We start from the raw sequence: 16,961 nt of genomic DNA, 5'->3' as shown, positions 1-16,961 counted from the left end.
GCTCCTAATCCTCTTCCTACCGAGTTTAAAGAGAGTAAGAAATGAACCCCTTTACAAATTGAAAGTTTAAAGGGAGTGTGTCTAGAGAGGGAAGTGGTGATTCAAAGACTAAAACGTAACAGATTGATTGCGCTAGTAACTGTATTCATATATTTTTTAAAATTAGGGTGATCAAAATGTAAGTGATTAAATTTGTAATTTATCTTAAATTTATTTATGATTTTAACTCAATAATCCAAATATATAAATAAATAAATTGAAGATGACATTATTACTGTGAAAGTAATTATCTAGACGGACCCAATTGGGATAGAAGAAATTATGTAAATATGGGTCCCACTTGATCAGACGGGTCAGAAATTCATGCCATGAACGTTTCCCTATTTTCCACCACATTCTTTCATTAATGATAAAATATTTTCTTATGAGTTTAAATTTATTTTGATGTAATATTAAGGATAGTGATACGAGCAACAGAATTCGAATTCAAATTTAATTTTATTATATATAGGTCTTGTCCAAATTATTCTATGTTTGATTTATAATTTATTATGATTAATTTTGCTCTTAGTCATTCAGATGTATTATTTTTATGGTTTTCAATCAATCTAGACCTTGTGTAAAAATGAGTTTTTAACAAAAATACGGAGCTTGTTATAAGCTTTATGATAGGAACATATTATCATATAAATTCAAGAGTAAGGTGATAGATTGTCGAACTTAAGGCTACGCCTAAGTTGATATAATGTGATCCTACGAGATGATAAAATAGCGAAGTGTTTTTCTCAAGATTTGAGCTCGCCTCTAACAATTCATATTTAAGTTACTTGTTGTTGAAGCAAAACTCAAGATTTGTTTTGAGTTGTTTGTTAGAGGAATTTATATATATTTTGGACAAAAGGGTTTATAAAGCTGAAATAATACTTATCCTGTTTTTTTAAAGTACTTGCAGTAAGTTTGAAATTTTAAATAGAATTAGATCAAATAGATTGAATGTATCAAAAATTGATTAAGGTATGTATTAGAGAAGGATTAGATTGAACTGAATAAATAAATCAATTAAACTGTGAGAATCAGTTGAAAAATCTTGTCCTTCTCATTAGGGGTAAGCACAATTCAATTCGACTAGAAAAAAATTCGAATTTCGAATTATGTGAGTTAATCAAATCAACCCAAATTATTTTTACTAAATTTCAAGTACGAATCGAGTTGATTTTTCAAATTCGAATAAACTAAATGCCAAACCTCAAAACTTTTTACTTTCCCTCAAAACCAACTCGAATCTTTTCGCTTTCCTTTTTAAAACTTTTACTTCCCCAAACCTTATTTTTTTTAATCATGCTAAATCTTTATCAATTTCTGTTAAAATTGAATTATTGATGATATTATAAAGTGTTAGTGTTAAAATTTTATATTGGTATTAATTTTATATTTTATTTTTAAAATAATTTTTATTAAAAAATCATAATTTTTACATTTAATATATTTTTAATTTTAAAATATATGAAGATAAGAATAAAAAGATAATAGAAGCAATTAAACAAATAAAAAAATTAACCCATATGAAATCGTATATTTAATTATAATGAGTGGGCAAAACCTTTTTATTCGATTTGATTCGATTCAACCCTAACCAAAATTTCTCATGGTAAAAGAAATCCAAAAATAAAAATTTTTAACGTTTCAAAAATCAACTCAACAACTACCGCCTGACACCCAACATTCAAGTTTCAATATTTTTCTTTTTAATGGTAATTTCTAGTTTTCTACCATAAAATTATTTTCATATAAATAAAAAATTTATTCCAACAAATTGTCAAACGAGCTTTATCTGTTTTTTTGTTGTTTGGTTTCCCAGCAAGAAAAGAGCTCAAAATCGTACTAATTAGTCGCTCTTATAAGCGTGAACTCTGTTGCAGTTTCAGATTCTTTTCTAAAAGAAGCATGGCATCAGATCATGAGCAACCTGGGCTTTCCTCTCTTGGAAAGGTTTTGTTTTCTCTCTTCATTACTCAATCTGGGTTTTTCTTTTCTTACCTGTTTGGTTACTAAGAAAATGCACGAACGTGTAAGAAAATGAAGGACAAGTATTGGGTATTAGTTGGCATCCTTTTTTAAGAAATTGGTATCTTGGTGTTTGCTTATCAAATTTCTTTCTTCTTTGAAAGAGCTGGAAAATAAATTAAAGAACCCCATATTAATGCATAAGATTGATTGAATTCTATAATTTTTTTTAATTTATTATTTGGACTCAAAGTAATACAAGACATTATGATATCTTTAATTTGTGAATATATATCCTTTAAGAGTACCCTGATTTCCCTGTAATTAGCCAAAAGACTACCCTTTTAGCTGCATGAGTTAATTTTAAAGTTGTTGAATGAATTGTTGATTTTATTAGGTGGGAAGGTCTTCTGGTGAGATTGGTTCAGAACATGAACCTCTTGTTAATGGGATTCACACTTCTGAAAGCTATTCTGCTTCCGCTGCTATCCTTCCGTGAGTTTCTCTTTGATATTTTTGTTTACCGTTCGGTTTTTGTATTGATTGTATTGATATATGCAATGAAAAACCTGAAACATCAACACATTTGTTAAAATATTGGCAACCATATCTTTCTTACCATGATTCCAACATATAGTAACTACTTGGCAAATTTATGCTATGGCAAATGTTCAATTGGGTGCTGCTTAAAGATTTTGCCTTTTGGCCTGGTATGAAAGAAGTTCATGTATGGGAATGAGGGGGATATGGTTATTATTGTTCTATTAAATGTTTCATTTCCGTTAGCTAAACTAATGAAAAGATATTTTGACTTATATATTACTATGAACATGGCTGTTATTTAATCTACTTGAAATAGCTTGGATTTGATTAAGAATTGAGTTGCAATCCAAGGTTTTCTGATGGGATTTGTAGCTTCTTCCTTTGTTGTTTCACACGAAATTATTTCATCATATCTGGAGATGCCTCATGACTTAAAGAAGTGATTCAACGGTGTAACAATGTAAATGCTGCTTAAACAAAAACGGAAGAAGCTTCTAGTAAAATGTTAGCTCTAATAAATACTCTTGAGTCTTGATCCTTCCTCAATAACCTCATTAAAACAAACAACTTAGGGTACAATCCATGTAATTTTCAAAGCCAGCAGTCAAACTGGAGCTAATACAAGGCCTAAACTGTGATTAGCTGATCATTTATTGTAACTTCAAGGAGCCTAAACGTTTGTGTGATTATTTTTTTCTTACCGAAGGAATGTCTTCTGATTTCAGATTCCTCTTCCCAGCTCTTGGAGGACTTCTATATGGTTATGATATTGGTGCTACATCCTGTGCCACAATTTCAATTGAGGTATACTTTTTATGTAGTAGTGAGCTGCAGTAAATATTGTTAATTGTCATGCTTTTATTGTTGTTCTATTTGGGTCTGTGGCAATTAATTCTTCGAACTTGCTATTATACCATGTTTCTGGTATTTAATCCTCATATTTTCTTGCAGTCAGCTACCCTAAGTGGAATTTCATGGTATGACTTGTCTTCGGTCGAAGTCGGTCTCATTGTGAGTGCCTAATTGTCTGTCTCTCATTATTTATTGACATTACCAATCATTAGTGCAAACTTTCTGTTTCTTGTTGAAGCACATGTTTGTAAGTAGCAATGCAAAGAACTTACCATGCAAATTATTATTTTTGTTGCTTTCCACAGACTAGTGGCTCATTATATGGGGCCTTAATTGGCTCAGTCTTGGCTTTTAATATTGCCGACTTTCTAGGTCAGTTTCTTTTTTTCATAACTTGCGATGGGAACCGTATCTTTGAACTCAATTATAAGGCTTTTTCTGATGAAATTGCAATGACTTATCTGAATTATAGGACGACGAAGGGAGTTAATTATGGCTTCCATCATGTACCTTGTAGGAGCGCTTGTGACAGCATTTGCACCTAACTTAGTAGTTATGGTGATTGGACGTTTTGTGTATGGCATAGGGATTGGACTGGTAATATACTAAATACTCAGGCATTAGCTTATGAATCTTCTGGATGACCATGTTGTAGCATACACTTCTTTTGGATTTATATTTCTGTTTACAACCATGTACATGTATAACCTCAATGCACAACAGCATATCATTTAAACAAATTGTGTAACAAGATAAAAGTTCAGTACATTGTTGTATTCTTATATTCAGGGAAACTGCAAATTTTCAACAATTAGCTAGCAGACAACATAGTCATTGAAAAAGAATCATCTATAACTATAAAGAAGAATTTACTTTTGTTTTGTTTTCTTTTGTTTTTAAAATAAGCTAGCTGTTTGCGTGAATGAGTGAATGAATTTTAAGTTTATTCACTTCTAGGCAATGCATGCTGCCCCGATGTACATTGCTGAGACAGCTCCAAGTCAGATTCGTGGCATACTAATTTCTCTCAAAGAGTTCTTTATAGTTCTTGGGATGGTTGTAAGTGCTTCAACTCATCTCTCAGGGTTTTTCATTTTGTTTTAAGTCATTATAGCATGAAGTCTAATCCACCAATATCTGCTTTGAATTACGCTTTTAATTTAACATGCAAACAGTAAGCTACTGGATATTTTGCAGGCTGGTTATGGAATTGGCAGCCTCTTAGTTGAAACAGTTTCTGGCTGGCGCTATATGTACGGAGCTAGTACCCCTTTGGCAGTGATCATGGGAATTGGAATGTGCTGGCTTCCAGCATCACCCAGATGGTTGCTATTACGTGCCATTCAGGGAAAAGGCAATATGCAGGAGTTAAGAGAAACTGCAGTATGTTGTTTATGCCGACTCAGGGGTCAATCTATTGGTGACTCAGCTTCTCAGCATGTAGATGAGATTTTGACTGAGCTTTCTTATGTTGGTGAAGAAAAAGAGGTCACACTAGGGGAAATATTCCATGGAAAATGCTTGAAAGCCATGATTATAGGTGCAGGTTTAGTTTTGTTTCAACAGGTATTCATGATTAACTAAGGAGCTACCCCTTATGTAGATATTTTGCACCTACAGTTTGACTGACTTTGTATCCTCAATTTCATGATAGATCACTGGTCAACCAAGTGTGCTCTATTATGCTGCATCAATCCTTCAGGTATGAAACTGATTTACGTTGATGGTACTCATTGCCAAATTTAAAGCGAGTTTTTGATGGATTTAGAAGAAGACATGTACTTCATCCTAACTGAGACAAATCTAATAGAGTGCAGGATTTTCTGCAGCATCTGATGCTACCCGAGTCTCAATTTTACTTGGTTTACTTAAGGTAGATTCTTTTCATAGATAGATAAACTTGTTCAAAGTTTTGTAAATGCTATCTTATCATATTGAACTTTCCATATGTTTATATATCTATGTTCTATTGCTTCATGACTTAGAGAGTATGTGTATCTCTACTGCAAAGTTTCATTTTACTTAGCTGACACAAGATGCTTGACTTTGCTAGTCAACCATATGAAAGATATTCCGCCAAATGTATGAAGTCCTCTGAGAAACTACAGAACTTTAGTGCCTGGGAAGATTTTTGATAGATTCTTTCTTGCATGATTTGTTATCTCCATTTCTCCAATTGTTCAAGTATCCATGTAAAGAAACACATGTGACCTGCTATCAAGATGCCGGCAACTGTCATGAACAAAAAAGTTATTTTGTTTTTTAAGTAAATTTTATGCCTATAAGATGGTTTCCATTGCTACCTTCTGCATGGTTGGCAAATCTTTTCTCTAATTGGTACTTGGTAGCTGTCTCAACCAGAAAGTCTTGACAATTTTTTGTTGTTGTTATAGTTGATTATGACAGGAGTAGCCGTTGTAGTTGTCGATAGGCTCGGGAGGAGACCTCTTTTATTGGGTGGTGTTTCCGGGATGGTAAGTCCTTTTACCTCTTTGTTTCTTGAACTGTTAGAGGAAAAAGTTTACATGTTCTTTAATCAAGTTTGTGAGGTCATTCCATTGAATCCATGTTTCTGTTTGCTTACTGCAATTAAATAATTCAAATCTGGGTTAAATTATTCGACTTGAAATGCTAGCAAGAAATTAAAAACAATTTCCTATTATGAAATATGTTATTTGTCTGTGTGACAGGTTATTTCTTTGTTCCTTCTTGGATCATATTACCTTTTCCTGGATGATTTGGCGGCTATTGCTGTTGTTGCACTGCTGTTGTATGTCGGGTGTTATCAGGTTATCAATATTATCTTTCCTTTCTCCATTTTAATGATCTTTTTCACCATACGTACTTCTAATGTTACAGTGCTCATCTATAGTATATCTCATTAATGCCTTCATTATCTTATTGGTTTCTGTAGATATTGGTTAGACTGAAACTTTGTTGCATCCAGGCTATACTTCCGTGTAACTATTGTTGTTTGGTTTCCATTATAGGAAATTCATTAAAATGGTAGTGAAAAATATGCATCATGAAAGTTCTTGCCTCACTATTCTATGGCACTCTGTTTGTTTGTGTTAAACAAGTTTTGGATTCAAATCTATTTAGTTTTGGCTTCCGTGCTTACTAATTTATGATGCAGCTATCGTTTGGTCCTATTGGTTGGCTGATGATCTCAGAGGTTTTTCCCCTACGCCTCAGAGGGCGAGGACTTAGTGTTGCCGTACTTGTGAATTTCGGAGCAAATGCACTCGTAACATTTGCATTTTCTCCTTTGAAGGTACTTTAGCATTTCCATCATATATACTGCCTCAATCATAATTCTTTTCTATGTTTTCCATATATTTAGAAGATTGTACCCCATACACATTCCAAATATGTGTCGAACATGAGTCCTTCAAGGAAATGAAAAGTCAAAGCATCGTAGTTTGCTTTAGCTCTCCTACATTAATATATACATGCCTTATTTTTTGAATCATGAAAGATGGAAGATATTGTTTTGTACTAATGTTCTATAAACTTTTGTTAAAATAGATTATGGCATTATTTTTCGTTTTCTTTTTTTCCCTCTTCAGAATACCATTGTCTTTAGGTACTGCCAGTGGTTACTGTAGTTTCTGTTTTGACTGTAGGCATGGCTTGGAGCTGGGATTGTGTTTTATGTGTTTGGAGTGATAGCTGTATTATCTCTCGTCTTTATATTCTTCATTGTACCGGAGACGAAGGGGTTAACTCTCGAGGAAATCGAGGTGAAATGTCTATAGGTTTCGGCACTGTGCTACTTATTCAATGGCTGAATGCTTTGTAGAATATGTCCCTATGTAAGTTCAAATATGCAGGGAAGTTCTTCATGTTCTGCAACATTTAGGTAAAAAGACAGTATGTATCTCATGGCTGAATGCTTTGTAGAATATGTCCCTATACAAGTTCATATATGCAGGGAAGTTCTTCGTATTCTTCAGAAAGAAAATAACTTAGAGATGAGCTGTAAGGTAAACAAAGCTATGAAAAGTAAATTTTACTTTCAGCTTGCGAACCAAACGAAAAATTGAAATCAGATAAAATTCACTTCACTTAAATTTCCAGGTTCCTAAACACAAAAGTATTATCATGTTCGTATGTTATATTACATTACCATACAACCATGGGTATGCGGATATTTTAACGTATAAAAAAGTTGAACATATCCAAGTCTGACATTTTCGCGAGCTTAAGGTGAGATAAATCAAGCTGGCAATGCATGGGGTAACATAAATGGCATATCAAAACTAAAGAATAATCATCCAAAAGCAAAGGCATTGAACTTGAGAGCTCCAACGAGCAATTAATACTTGAAATGTTATTTTTTACAAGCTAAATATCGATTGATTGATCAAGTTTTCCGGCCAAAACTAGTTTTTGAACATTGTTATAAGAGTCTCGGTAATACTTGGGTTTTCTTTTCACCTAACTTTATGAATGCCACCGACCTGAAGTTCCCTCAGTTGAATAGGGCTGCTGCCAGCTCTGATTCCTGTCAAGGTTCTTGAAAGGAAGCAACAAAGAGTATCTTTCTTCATCAGCCCTTTCAATACGGATGCAAGAGTCGCTTTCATGTTAGCATTTCCATTTGACCACAAGGCCCCCAAATAGCATAGATAGAATAAACTCAGGTACCTAAACAATGGGCAGAAAGCACAATCATCGATATAACATAAAGGGGACAAAAATGAAAGTAAACAAACAATATAAAAGAAAAAGAAATATTAAGTCTGCACTACAGATAAGAAAGACTCATGTTAATTAACCAATAATCTGAACCTCCTCACCTTGCCCTTTTCCGTTTCTTGAAGAAAAGGTAGGAGAGGGAAGTCAGTAGAAATTTTGAAAGGAGAATATTTTATTCATTATTTAAAGCTCAAAAGCACATAAAAATCTTGATTCTGTTTTTCATTCAGAAGAAAAGTAAAATAACATCCTCACCATAGAATTACAACAATTGGGCAGTTCAGAGGAGAAGATTCTGTTTGCTTGCTGAAGCTAACATGGCAGTGTTCCAATGTGGTTGTTAAGGTAGTTTTAAAAGAAGACCTCCAGTTGCCAACAATAGCAGTGCAAGTATGGGTGTTCAAGTTGTGGATTCTAGCAGTTAAAAAAGAATATTAAAGCTTAATTCTGTTCAAATGGTTAAAGAAATTAGTGCAAAAATACAAGAGTCTGGTGATTTCAACAGCAGAGATAAACAACTGCTTTGAAATCCTCAAGGGTCTTCCTCATGTCCATAACTCCACCAAGTGAAAAATAACTTGGAATAATCTAAGGCCTAATGGTCCATCAATCTTCAGATCCCCTGTAAGCAACTATCAGGTGAGATCTATTGATGAAGAGATTTCCATGTTAAAAGTGATTCTTAGACATTGTCAAATATCAATCAAACAATTGTAAAAAGAACGAATAGAAAGATTATACTAGAAAGATGGTTCAGATTGATGAATGGTTCACCTATCAACAACTTGAGATGTTTACTGGAGTACAAGAACCCAAGACTCCAATTTCCACGGTAATGATAGTTTTGTTAAAACTTCCATACAAAAATGATGTGGCTTTAGAAACATTTCATGCCAACAGCACAGGGGAGCAGTGGTTAAGCCCCTGGTTTAGCACCCCAATGACCAAGGTTCAAACCCTGTTGATGTAATCTCCTCCCCCAGTTTGTAATGTACCCCAAAAAACTTTCATGAATCATGACTACATAAAGGAAAATATGCAGATGCAACATCCAGAAGGGGTTTTGGGAAATGAACAACAAAAGTCATGATTTTGTAAAGTTGAACGAAAGTGTTTGCCTACATGAATAGGCATATGAACCAATTTCTGGGGAAGACCACAAGAACAATAAAATATATCTGATGCAGGAAAAAGAAAACACAGAGAAGGGCTAACCTGGTAAATAATGGCCTTCTTCAAAAGAAGGAAAAAAAAGCTGGTATTGGTTAGAAATGAAGATAATTTTCAAATTCGAAGCATTGTGCTGGAATGGTACTCTTAAAGATCAAAGGATTTTCATCTTGGCTCCAACTTTGAGGTTTTCCAAAAATGGGATCCCGAAATTATTCATGGAATCCTGAACACTGCTAGCTTCAGGTTCCTTTCCCGCATACTTGTAAATATGCACGGCTGCACTCATGATATACTTATCTGGTTCGGCAGTATCCCGAATCTGCTCAAAAAAGTTGATGCCTTCTTCCACCAATCCATAGTCAATGTAACCTCTTAGCATGGCACGGTAACATGCCAGGTCAGGACTTATACCAGTTGTAATTAGTTCCTTATAAACTCTCTCTGCTTCGCTCATCATCCCTACGTTTGCAAAAGCATACAATAAAAGATTAAAATGAGCACAAGTTGGAGGGATGCCCATTCTTCTCATACAACTTATAGTTTGCTCTGCTTCTGCATATTTCAAACACTTGGTATAAGCCTGAATAAGGGAAAGATATGCGGAGTTGTCAAGCGAGCAACCATCTCTCTGCATGGCTTCAATAAGCTTCTCAACTTCATCACATAGACCTGCACTGGTGTACATATTGATCATAATTTTGTAGCTTACCTGCATTTCCCCGGAAGGCAAACAGTAGCATCAAATGAGTAGATAATAGTTCAAGTAAAAATTTTACTTAAAATTGAGGATTAACGGATTAATAATTTTTTCTATGTATGGATCTTCTATCATGTCATTGAAAAATAATGTGTAACGCCAAAAACTTCATCATATATGCAAACATACATAACGACAGACACTTGCACAGTTTTAATGTGGTGTCTCATGCTTCAATTAGGACTCCAAGTAGCAAAAAGAGTTGATGCATCAACAAAGGCTATTGCAAAAAATCATCCTTCAAGATCATTAGGAACCAAATGGTTCTTAGGTCTCTTTCTTAGTTTCTTCATAATTACTTAAAAGTGACATAAGCATACCATTCCTGGATTTATCCCTTCTTCTTGCATTCTAGTGAACAATGAGAAAGCTTCATCCCTCTTACCTGCAAAATATTAAATTAGTGATGATACTGTAACACGGAAATCTAACTGCTGTCTAGACTATCTAGCAGTTTTAGTCAATAATCAGGCTTATATAATCAATTATCCCATTCAGGGTAAATTTGGTCAACACTTTGATTAAAGCCTTTATGGCAATAATATTCAGCAGCTGGATTCTTCTATGAATGGCTAAAAAGTAATCCAAAATGATGGAAAAGAAATATTTGCATTAACTTTCTTCTTATCATAAAAAAAAAAAAGCAACCTAGGACGAAGCCAAGAAATAATAGCACAACCTACTTCAAGGTGCAATGTGTTCATTTTAAAATGCATGATCTACATATGGCTACTACATGGAAATACATACAAAATATTTTTCTCCTATAAATTATGAATCAAGCTAATAAAATCTAAGATATTTCTACCAATATATAGAAAAAAACTTGATAAAACAACCATAAGCAGTAATAATGCCCCTTTCTGGGAGGAATAGGGGTAGAAGATAAAGGACGAGGTTAGCAGCAAGAATTATAAAAGTAAATGGGGCAGAGGCAGTCTACAAAATAGAGAAAAATGAAGTTTGGGAGAATGGATCGAGAAGATACGAAAAAGAAATTATGAGAAATTCACATGATTATCATTTGATTCTTTCAAGCAATTTTTCTTTTTTCATTTGAACAGCTTCACATAGAAGGTATGACCCGGAAACTTTTGAAAATTTCAGGGTTTAGGTCTTAAAAGTTAAAATTTTAGGGGATAAAGTGTTTTAGGAAAAGTTAAAGTTTCATTGGTATAAATTGCTAATTAATATTGCCAATTTGCCTTCACAGACAAGAAATAAAGCATTACCAGCCTTCCCATAATAGCAAATAAGATTCATATATGCCTTCTCATCCAGAGTCATGCCAGAGCTGCGAGCAAGGTTGAACATCTCCACTGCCTTGTCCAGCTTGCGACCTCGTCCATAAACACTGCACCAATAAGCTGCAACTGTCACATCAACATTCAAGTATTGACAAATTATTTCTCATGGTCAACCTCTTACCTAATCAATGTGTTATAAGTCTGAATTGATGGAGAAACTCCCTTGGAAAGCATGTGCTCATAAATGCTGGTTGCAAAATTTAATTTACCTATAAAATTCAAATAACTAGTTATTGCCAGCTTTGACCAGCGAGACACATTATGCAGTGAACCAAGATAGTTTTAAGCAACCTGCTTCTAACATTGCCTTGATAAATGTATTGTATGCTACAGTATCAAGTTCCAAATTGTCCTGAAAACTCAAGTGTATCATCTCTTTTGCCTCTTGATGTTTTCCTGGAGAAAGATTAATCTTGTTACTCATAGAAAGTGATGCAGGATATCAGAAACGACAGCATACTAAACTGTGAAACACATATAAGAATAAGATTTCTCGACATTTTAACTGAGTACCTTAGGATACTAGCATGAGATCAACAGTAAAAGATAAAAAGAAAACGCTGAATTTTCTTTTACAACAAAAAGGGATTTCTCTAAAAAATATTCCAACTGTTGTCAGACTATAACTTTACGGGGTAAATTTCAAGGATACTTGTTTGGTCTAGCTCTTATGATAAATCATTGAACTATTTACGCAAAGAACCTACAAATTTATAGACATTATAAACAATGAATTTTGAACCCAAATTATTTTTTTACTTAGAAGATTCTCATATAAACCATATACTATAAGTATGACCCCTCATTAAGTATTTAAAATGCTTTGTAGGTCTTGTGGAGTTATATAAACTAATACCAGAAGTAGTCAGAGAGTAGACAACTTTGCTGATGGCAATGGCGCCTAGATAGTGCCCCTTTTTGAATGCTTCTTTGTACAGAGAATATGCTGCCTCAGGTTTACCACATTTAATGTATGCATCAATCATTGAGTTATATATCAATTTCCCACAAGTGGGAGAATCTGCAACTGCAGTGAAGATATCTTGGGCCTGTTTTAGCTTCTGTTCCTTCCCATATATACCAATAATAGATGCAATTGTTGCATCATCCACACTGCAACCTAGTCTGACAACTTGATCATTAAGAGCTTTCACGTTGGATAGATCACCTATTCAAGAAAGCAAAATCAACATTCAAGTGAAACACACCACCCCAAATTGCAGTTCCGATCACACGGGACGAACAAATAGAAAATCTTTTAAAGAAATTTAAAAGATGTTTCTTTACTTTAATGAAAAATATATTTATTACAATAGTGAACAAAATTTTACCTTCTTTCAGAAAGTTGCTTATTAGTTGAGTTAATACAGACATGCTACCAGCAGTCTCAAGCAACAACTTTAATATTTCTTCCAAATTATTGAAATCCTTACATTCCAAATACAACCTAAGTAAATACCCCAGAGCAGTGAAGTCAAGTTGGTTAGAGGCCACATTGCCTTTAACTTTCTGGTGTCTGAGGGGTTCTCCACATATAGCTTTAAAAAATGTTTGAATAAACTTGTTATCTTTATACGAATCATTAGTAACCATCTCTTTAGTCAATTGACCAATGTCTTCTAGCATTCCCTCCTTGCAATATATTCTTACAACTGTCCTATATAACTCCTCATCAAAAGCTATTTGATCTTCCCTTAACTGGACAATAAATTTCTTGGCCCTTCCTGTCAAGTTGAGTTTAATATACAATCTAAGCATATCATTGCAAGAACCAGAATCAGGAAGTCCAGTCTTGGCTAAAGCCTGAAATGTAACTTCAGCAGCATCCAGATTTTCACTCATGACATAACATTGCAATGAAACAATATAAGCAAATCTTGAGAACCAAATGTCTCTAGATTTCATCATTTCAATAATATCCAGAGCCCTCTTAGCATTTCCTGAATTAAGATGGACTTGTGCCATTGCTAAATATGTTTTCTCATCACTTAGTAGGCCAAGCTGATCAATCTCTTCAAACGTTCTTTGTGCATCCTCATAAAGGCCAAGTTTGCCATATATTCTAATTAGCAAGCCATAAATAACTTCATCCACTGCAATTTTATTTCTTTCCATCTCTGTGAAAAGAGATAGAGCTTGTGAATAATCTTCATTCTTATAATACAAAGTTAAAAGAGAAGCACAAGTGTAGTTGCTCGGAACTATTCCCCTGGATCTCATATCTTCATATAAATTTAGTGCATCCTGCCATTTACCGTCTTTAGTGTGTGAACTAATAAGCAGGCTATAAGTTGCTTCCTCAGGGACAAATTCAAGTTTCTTCATCTCATCAAAAGCCTTGAAAGCCTCTTCACAAAGACCGCCTTTAACAAGTGAGTGAATTACTACTGTATAAGTGAACCTATCGGGTGCCACCCCTTTATCAACCATCTGCCTCCATAAATCTATGACCTTTTCATGAAGTGATTTCTTTTGCAAAGAAGACAGCATAAAGTTGTAAACAGCAGTCGAAAGTGTGATTCCCCTTTCTTGCACAGCAGAATAAAAGGACTGCATAGCCTTGTGTCGTCCCCATCTAGCATATGTACACAACATGGTACCACAAGCTACTTCATCGGGTTCACATCCCGCTTCAAGCATCTCCAGGAAAGTCTGTTCAGTCAGTTTGATTTTCCCAACTTGCCCATAAGCACGCAAAACAATCGTATAAACAATTACACTCGGGCGATAGCTCAACTGTTCAGGCACAAGTCTATAATTACAATCTATTAAAGTCCATGTTTTGGGAGACAGCAACATAATTACTTTCCGTCTCTTCAAGAAAGTTAAACATAACACATTTAAAAGCAAAAAAGAAAACACCATATTCAGATATAAAAACAAGTACTAAACTATTTTTGAATAACTACATTATAAAAAATTATAACCTTTCTCCTTTTTTTGAGAGAGAAATTTAAACCTTAATTTACTTGTATTGGAAATAATATAAATTTGAAGCAAGTTAGTCCATTCGTTGGAACATGCTAAACAGTCCGAATCCAAACACAGAGACATGGAAATAATGACATTGGGTATAATATAAATGATACAAACTTGACCATCAAAGATTTCAGGTTAAACTTAGGAGCAAATTATAAAAGCGAGCAATTTAGTCTTACATTTAATTTCAAAGCAAATAGGTAAAACTGTAAATGATAGTAAGATTGAAGTCCTTATCGTGTTCTAAGTCAAAATTTTTAGACATTCAACATTACAACATTTAAAATTTTATCTCTTCGCTTCAAAATTGAAAATTAAACGTAGACAGGCTACACTATTCCTATTCATGTTTAGCATTTTCAATGTTAAGTTCAAGCAAATATGAGTTCCCACAAAATTTCAACTTAAAATAATCAATATTAACAACTAAAAGAAGCGTATTAAGTAGCAGAAAAGCACCTAAAACAACTGACCTGTAACTTCATCCAAGCAAAAAAATCCCTAACTTGCCTCCAATTCCTTTGTTCTTTCAAAACCACACACATATCCCTGAAGCTCAATTTCCCAACAAAACTCCCCATCACCCTCCTCACATCAGCTTCCCCTTCTTTTCTTTCCCCCATAGCTCTGACAGCCTTTATCGCCGCCACTACGTGCTTCCCATACAACTCCCCATTCCTCTCATCTTCCAAATACTTCACCATCTGCTCTGGGGTCCTCTTTATCCATTTCGGAGTCATGGCGCGTGGACCTTGGTTACGCCTCAACGCGCTCAAGTACTGGGCCTTCTTCTTAATGATTCGACGCGCGTTGTCATCGGAGAGTGGGTTCTTGGGGTTTTTGGATTTGGGTTTGGGTTTTGTGGGGTTGCCGTCGCTGAGGGAAAATGGGTCTGGGCGGACTGAGGAGCGTATGCGAAGTTTGGGGGGTTTGGAAGGTGGTTTTGGGAGGGTAAATAAAGGGTGGAGATGGGTTGTACTGGAGAGGAAGGTAGACTTGAGGGACTCCATTGTATTTGTACTCACGGTGCTTAGGTTCAGTGAAAAAATGGAGGCAAACTATATTTTCCGTTTGTTTCCAGGGAAAATAAGAGTGTCAGTTAGTTAAGTGAATCTATTGGGAATTGAAAATTAAGGAGCGGATAAAATCCACTTCACCCTACCAAGTTTTGAAAACCGGACCGGTGATGGAAAATAACTTATTAATTATTAATTTAATTAAATAAATTATTAAAATTTTAAAAACATATTTTAAAAATAGGGAAAATAACTTAATCGATCTAACCATAACTTTAATTGATTTTTAATTTGATTCAATCGTGTTTACTGTGTTTTAAACAACACTATAAAACTTAAAACGATTTATCCTCAAATTAGGTCGATTCAGATCGAGTTTATTTATAATATTTGTAGATTTTATATTTATTTAAGTTGAATTTCAAATTTTCTCTAACTTCATTCACATTTCTTATGGCTAATATAAGTCCATTTTAAATATTATTTTAATTCAATATCCAATAATCTTATATATCTTTATCAAATTTTTAAATAGATTTAATATTTATATTATAATATTATGTATTATTATACATAATTTTATGTGATTACATCAAATAATAATATATTACAAAAGTATAAAATAATTGGGTTAGACTCAAATATATTATTCTTTTGCCATAATTGAGCCTTAAATGTTAGGTGCAGTTGTTATTTTAAATTGAATTAATTTTATTATCCAATCTTATTTTTCATATATTGTCTAGACCGAGATATTTGTACAAACTTTTTGAATGTAAGCCAAGAATCGATTTTGAATAAATCTAATTATACCAAGTTGGGTTTAGTTAAAAAATTAGAATTTAATTATTCACACATAGTAAGTGAAATTTGAAAATTACACATATAATTATGTATAATAAGTCTTAAATTTAAATATTCAAAATTTAGAATGTACACCTTTACCAATTATACATTAAATATTATAAAAAGTAAATGACAAGTATAAATAATTGATATGAATATATTTAATTTTAATACTATTTAAAAATAATGTAGTATAGTTATTTTAAATAAATATCAAACATAAATATTTAAAAAATATAAAATTATAATTACCTAAAACTACACATAATTTTTTTCAATCCTCAAATAAAATGATAATGCGTTTCAATCATATTCTCTTATACCAACAACAATATTAATACCAACTGAACTAAGACTCGATCGATAATATAAACTATTTAACATTGAACTTGAATAATAATATTTGCGAAAGAAATGGATTTAATAATAAAAGGGAAAAAAACCCTATTCACTATACTCCATAATAGCCTTTCTCATTTACGATTACGCAAATTACACATCGTTGAATCGAAAACAAATCAAAAAAACAAATCAGAAAAATAATAAATTGTTTTGTTTTGTTTTTAAAAATTAAATATATTAAAATTATTAATTTATACTTCATATAAGAAGAATCTACTTTCACAATTAACTTTTTATTTTTATTTAGAGGTGTTGGGTTTAAGTTGAGCTAAATTAAAATTTTAAGCCCTTTTGTTAGGTTTGATCTAGATAAAAATATTAAAACTCGAAGTCCGATACGTCTATATTAAATTTTTATATTATTTTTATATAAATTTTTAA

General features: G+C 33.3%; 2 protein-coding genes across 5 annotated transcripts; one reads left to right on the top strand and one right to left on the bottom strand.

Annotated features, from left to right (window-relative positions):
* Positions 1 to 1,808: 1,808 nt before the first annotated feature.
* LOC105792685 (D-xylose-proton symporter-like 2) lies at positions 1,809 to 7,347 on the top strand. Its single transcript, XM_012621380.2, has 14 exons — positions 1,809 to 1,989; positions 2,402 to 2,499; positions 3,273 to 3,351; positions 3,499 to 3,558; positions 3,705 to 3,771; positions 3,872 to 3,996; positions 4,357 to 4,458; positions 4,597 to 4,965; positions 5,054 to 5,101; positions 5,210 to 5,272; positions 5,793 to 5,873; positions 6,090 to 6,188; positions 6,536 to 6,673; positions 7,026 to 7,347. Exons 1-14 carry the CDS (start codon positions 1,945 to 1,947, stop codon positions 7,155 to 7,157), a joined length of 1,506 nt encoding a protein of 501 aa, XP_012476834.1. The 5' UTR covers positions 1,809 to 1,944; the 3' UTR covers positions 7,158 to 7,347.
* A 344-nt stretch (positions 7,348 to 7,691) lies between these two features.
* Positions 7,692 to 15,441, bottom strand: LOC105792683 (pentatricopeptide repeat-containing protein At5g27270). 4 transcript variants are annotated; one of them, XM_012621375.2, is made up of 10 exons: positions 14,790 to 15,441; positions 12,669 to 14,073; positions 12,194 to 12,505; positions 11,629 to 11,733; positions 11,459 to 11,546; positions 11,263 to 11,384; positions 10,351 to 10,415; positions 9,316 to 9,982; positions 8,356 to 8,722; positions 7,692 to 8,049 (listed from the first exon to the last, which is right to left on the bottom strand). In XM_012621375.2, exons 1-8 carry the CDS (start codon positions 15,324 to 15,326, stop codon positions 9,425 to 9,427), a joined length of 3,192 nt encoding a protein of 1,063 aa, XP_012476829.1. In that variant the 5' UTR covers positions 15,327 to 15,441; the 3' UTR covers positions 7,692 to 8,049; positions 8,356 to 8,722; positions 9,316 to 9,424. The 4 variants fall into 4 exon arrangements, with proteins under 4 accessions (XP_012476829.1, XP_012476830.1, XP_052491278.1 ...); XM_012621376.2 differs by having other exon boundaries at positions 8,356 to 8,514; XM_052635318.1 differs by having other exon boundaries at positions 8,356 to 9,982.
* Positions 15,442 to 16,961: the final 1,520 nt, after the last annotated feature.

The sequence above is a fragment of the Gossypium raimondii genome, chromosome 8 (genome assembly GCF_025698545.1).
Source record: "Gossypium raimondii isolate GPD5lz chromosome 8, ASM2569854v1, whole genome shotgun sequence".
NCBI classification, from domain to species: Eukaryota; Viridiplantae; Streptophyta; class Magnoliopsida; order Malvales; family Malvaceae; genus Gossypium; species Gossypium raimondii.
The sequence above is the reverse complement of the archived record's forward strand: the minus strand, read 5'-3'. Positions and strand labels throughout refer to the sequence as shown.

What these genes read in the sequence shown, in the direction of transcription:
- LOC105792685 (XM_012621380.2), top strand. Translation starts at nt 1,945, where the DNA reads ATGGCATCAGATCATGAGCAACCTGGGCTTTCCTCTCTTGGAAAG. An exon ending in GTGCCACAATTTCAATTGAG is followed by an intron (nt 3,352 to 3,498) that starts GTATACTTTTTA and finishes ATTTTCTTGCAG; the next exon opens with TCAGCTACCCTAAGTGGAAT. An exon ending in TGGGTGGTGTTTCCGGGATG is followed by an intron (nt 5,874 to 6,089) that starts GTAAGTCCTTTT and finishes TCTGTGTGACAG; the next exon opens with GTTATTTCTTTGTTCCTTCT.
- LOC105792683 (XM_052635318.1), bottom strand. Translation starts at nt 15,326, where the DNA reads ATGGAGTCCCTCAAGTCTACCTTCCTCTCCAGTACAACCCATCTCCAC. An exon ending in AAGCAACTTTCTGAAAGAAG is followed by an intron (nt 12,506 to 12,668) that starts GTAAAATTTTGT and finishes TTTCTTGAATAG; the next exon opens with GTGATCTATCCAACGTGAAA. An exon ending in ACTTATAACACATTGATTAG is followed by an intron (nt 11,385 to 11,458) that starts GTAAGAGGTTGA and finishes TTATTGGTGCAG; the next exon opens with TGTTTATGGACGAGGTCGCA.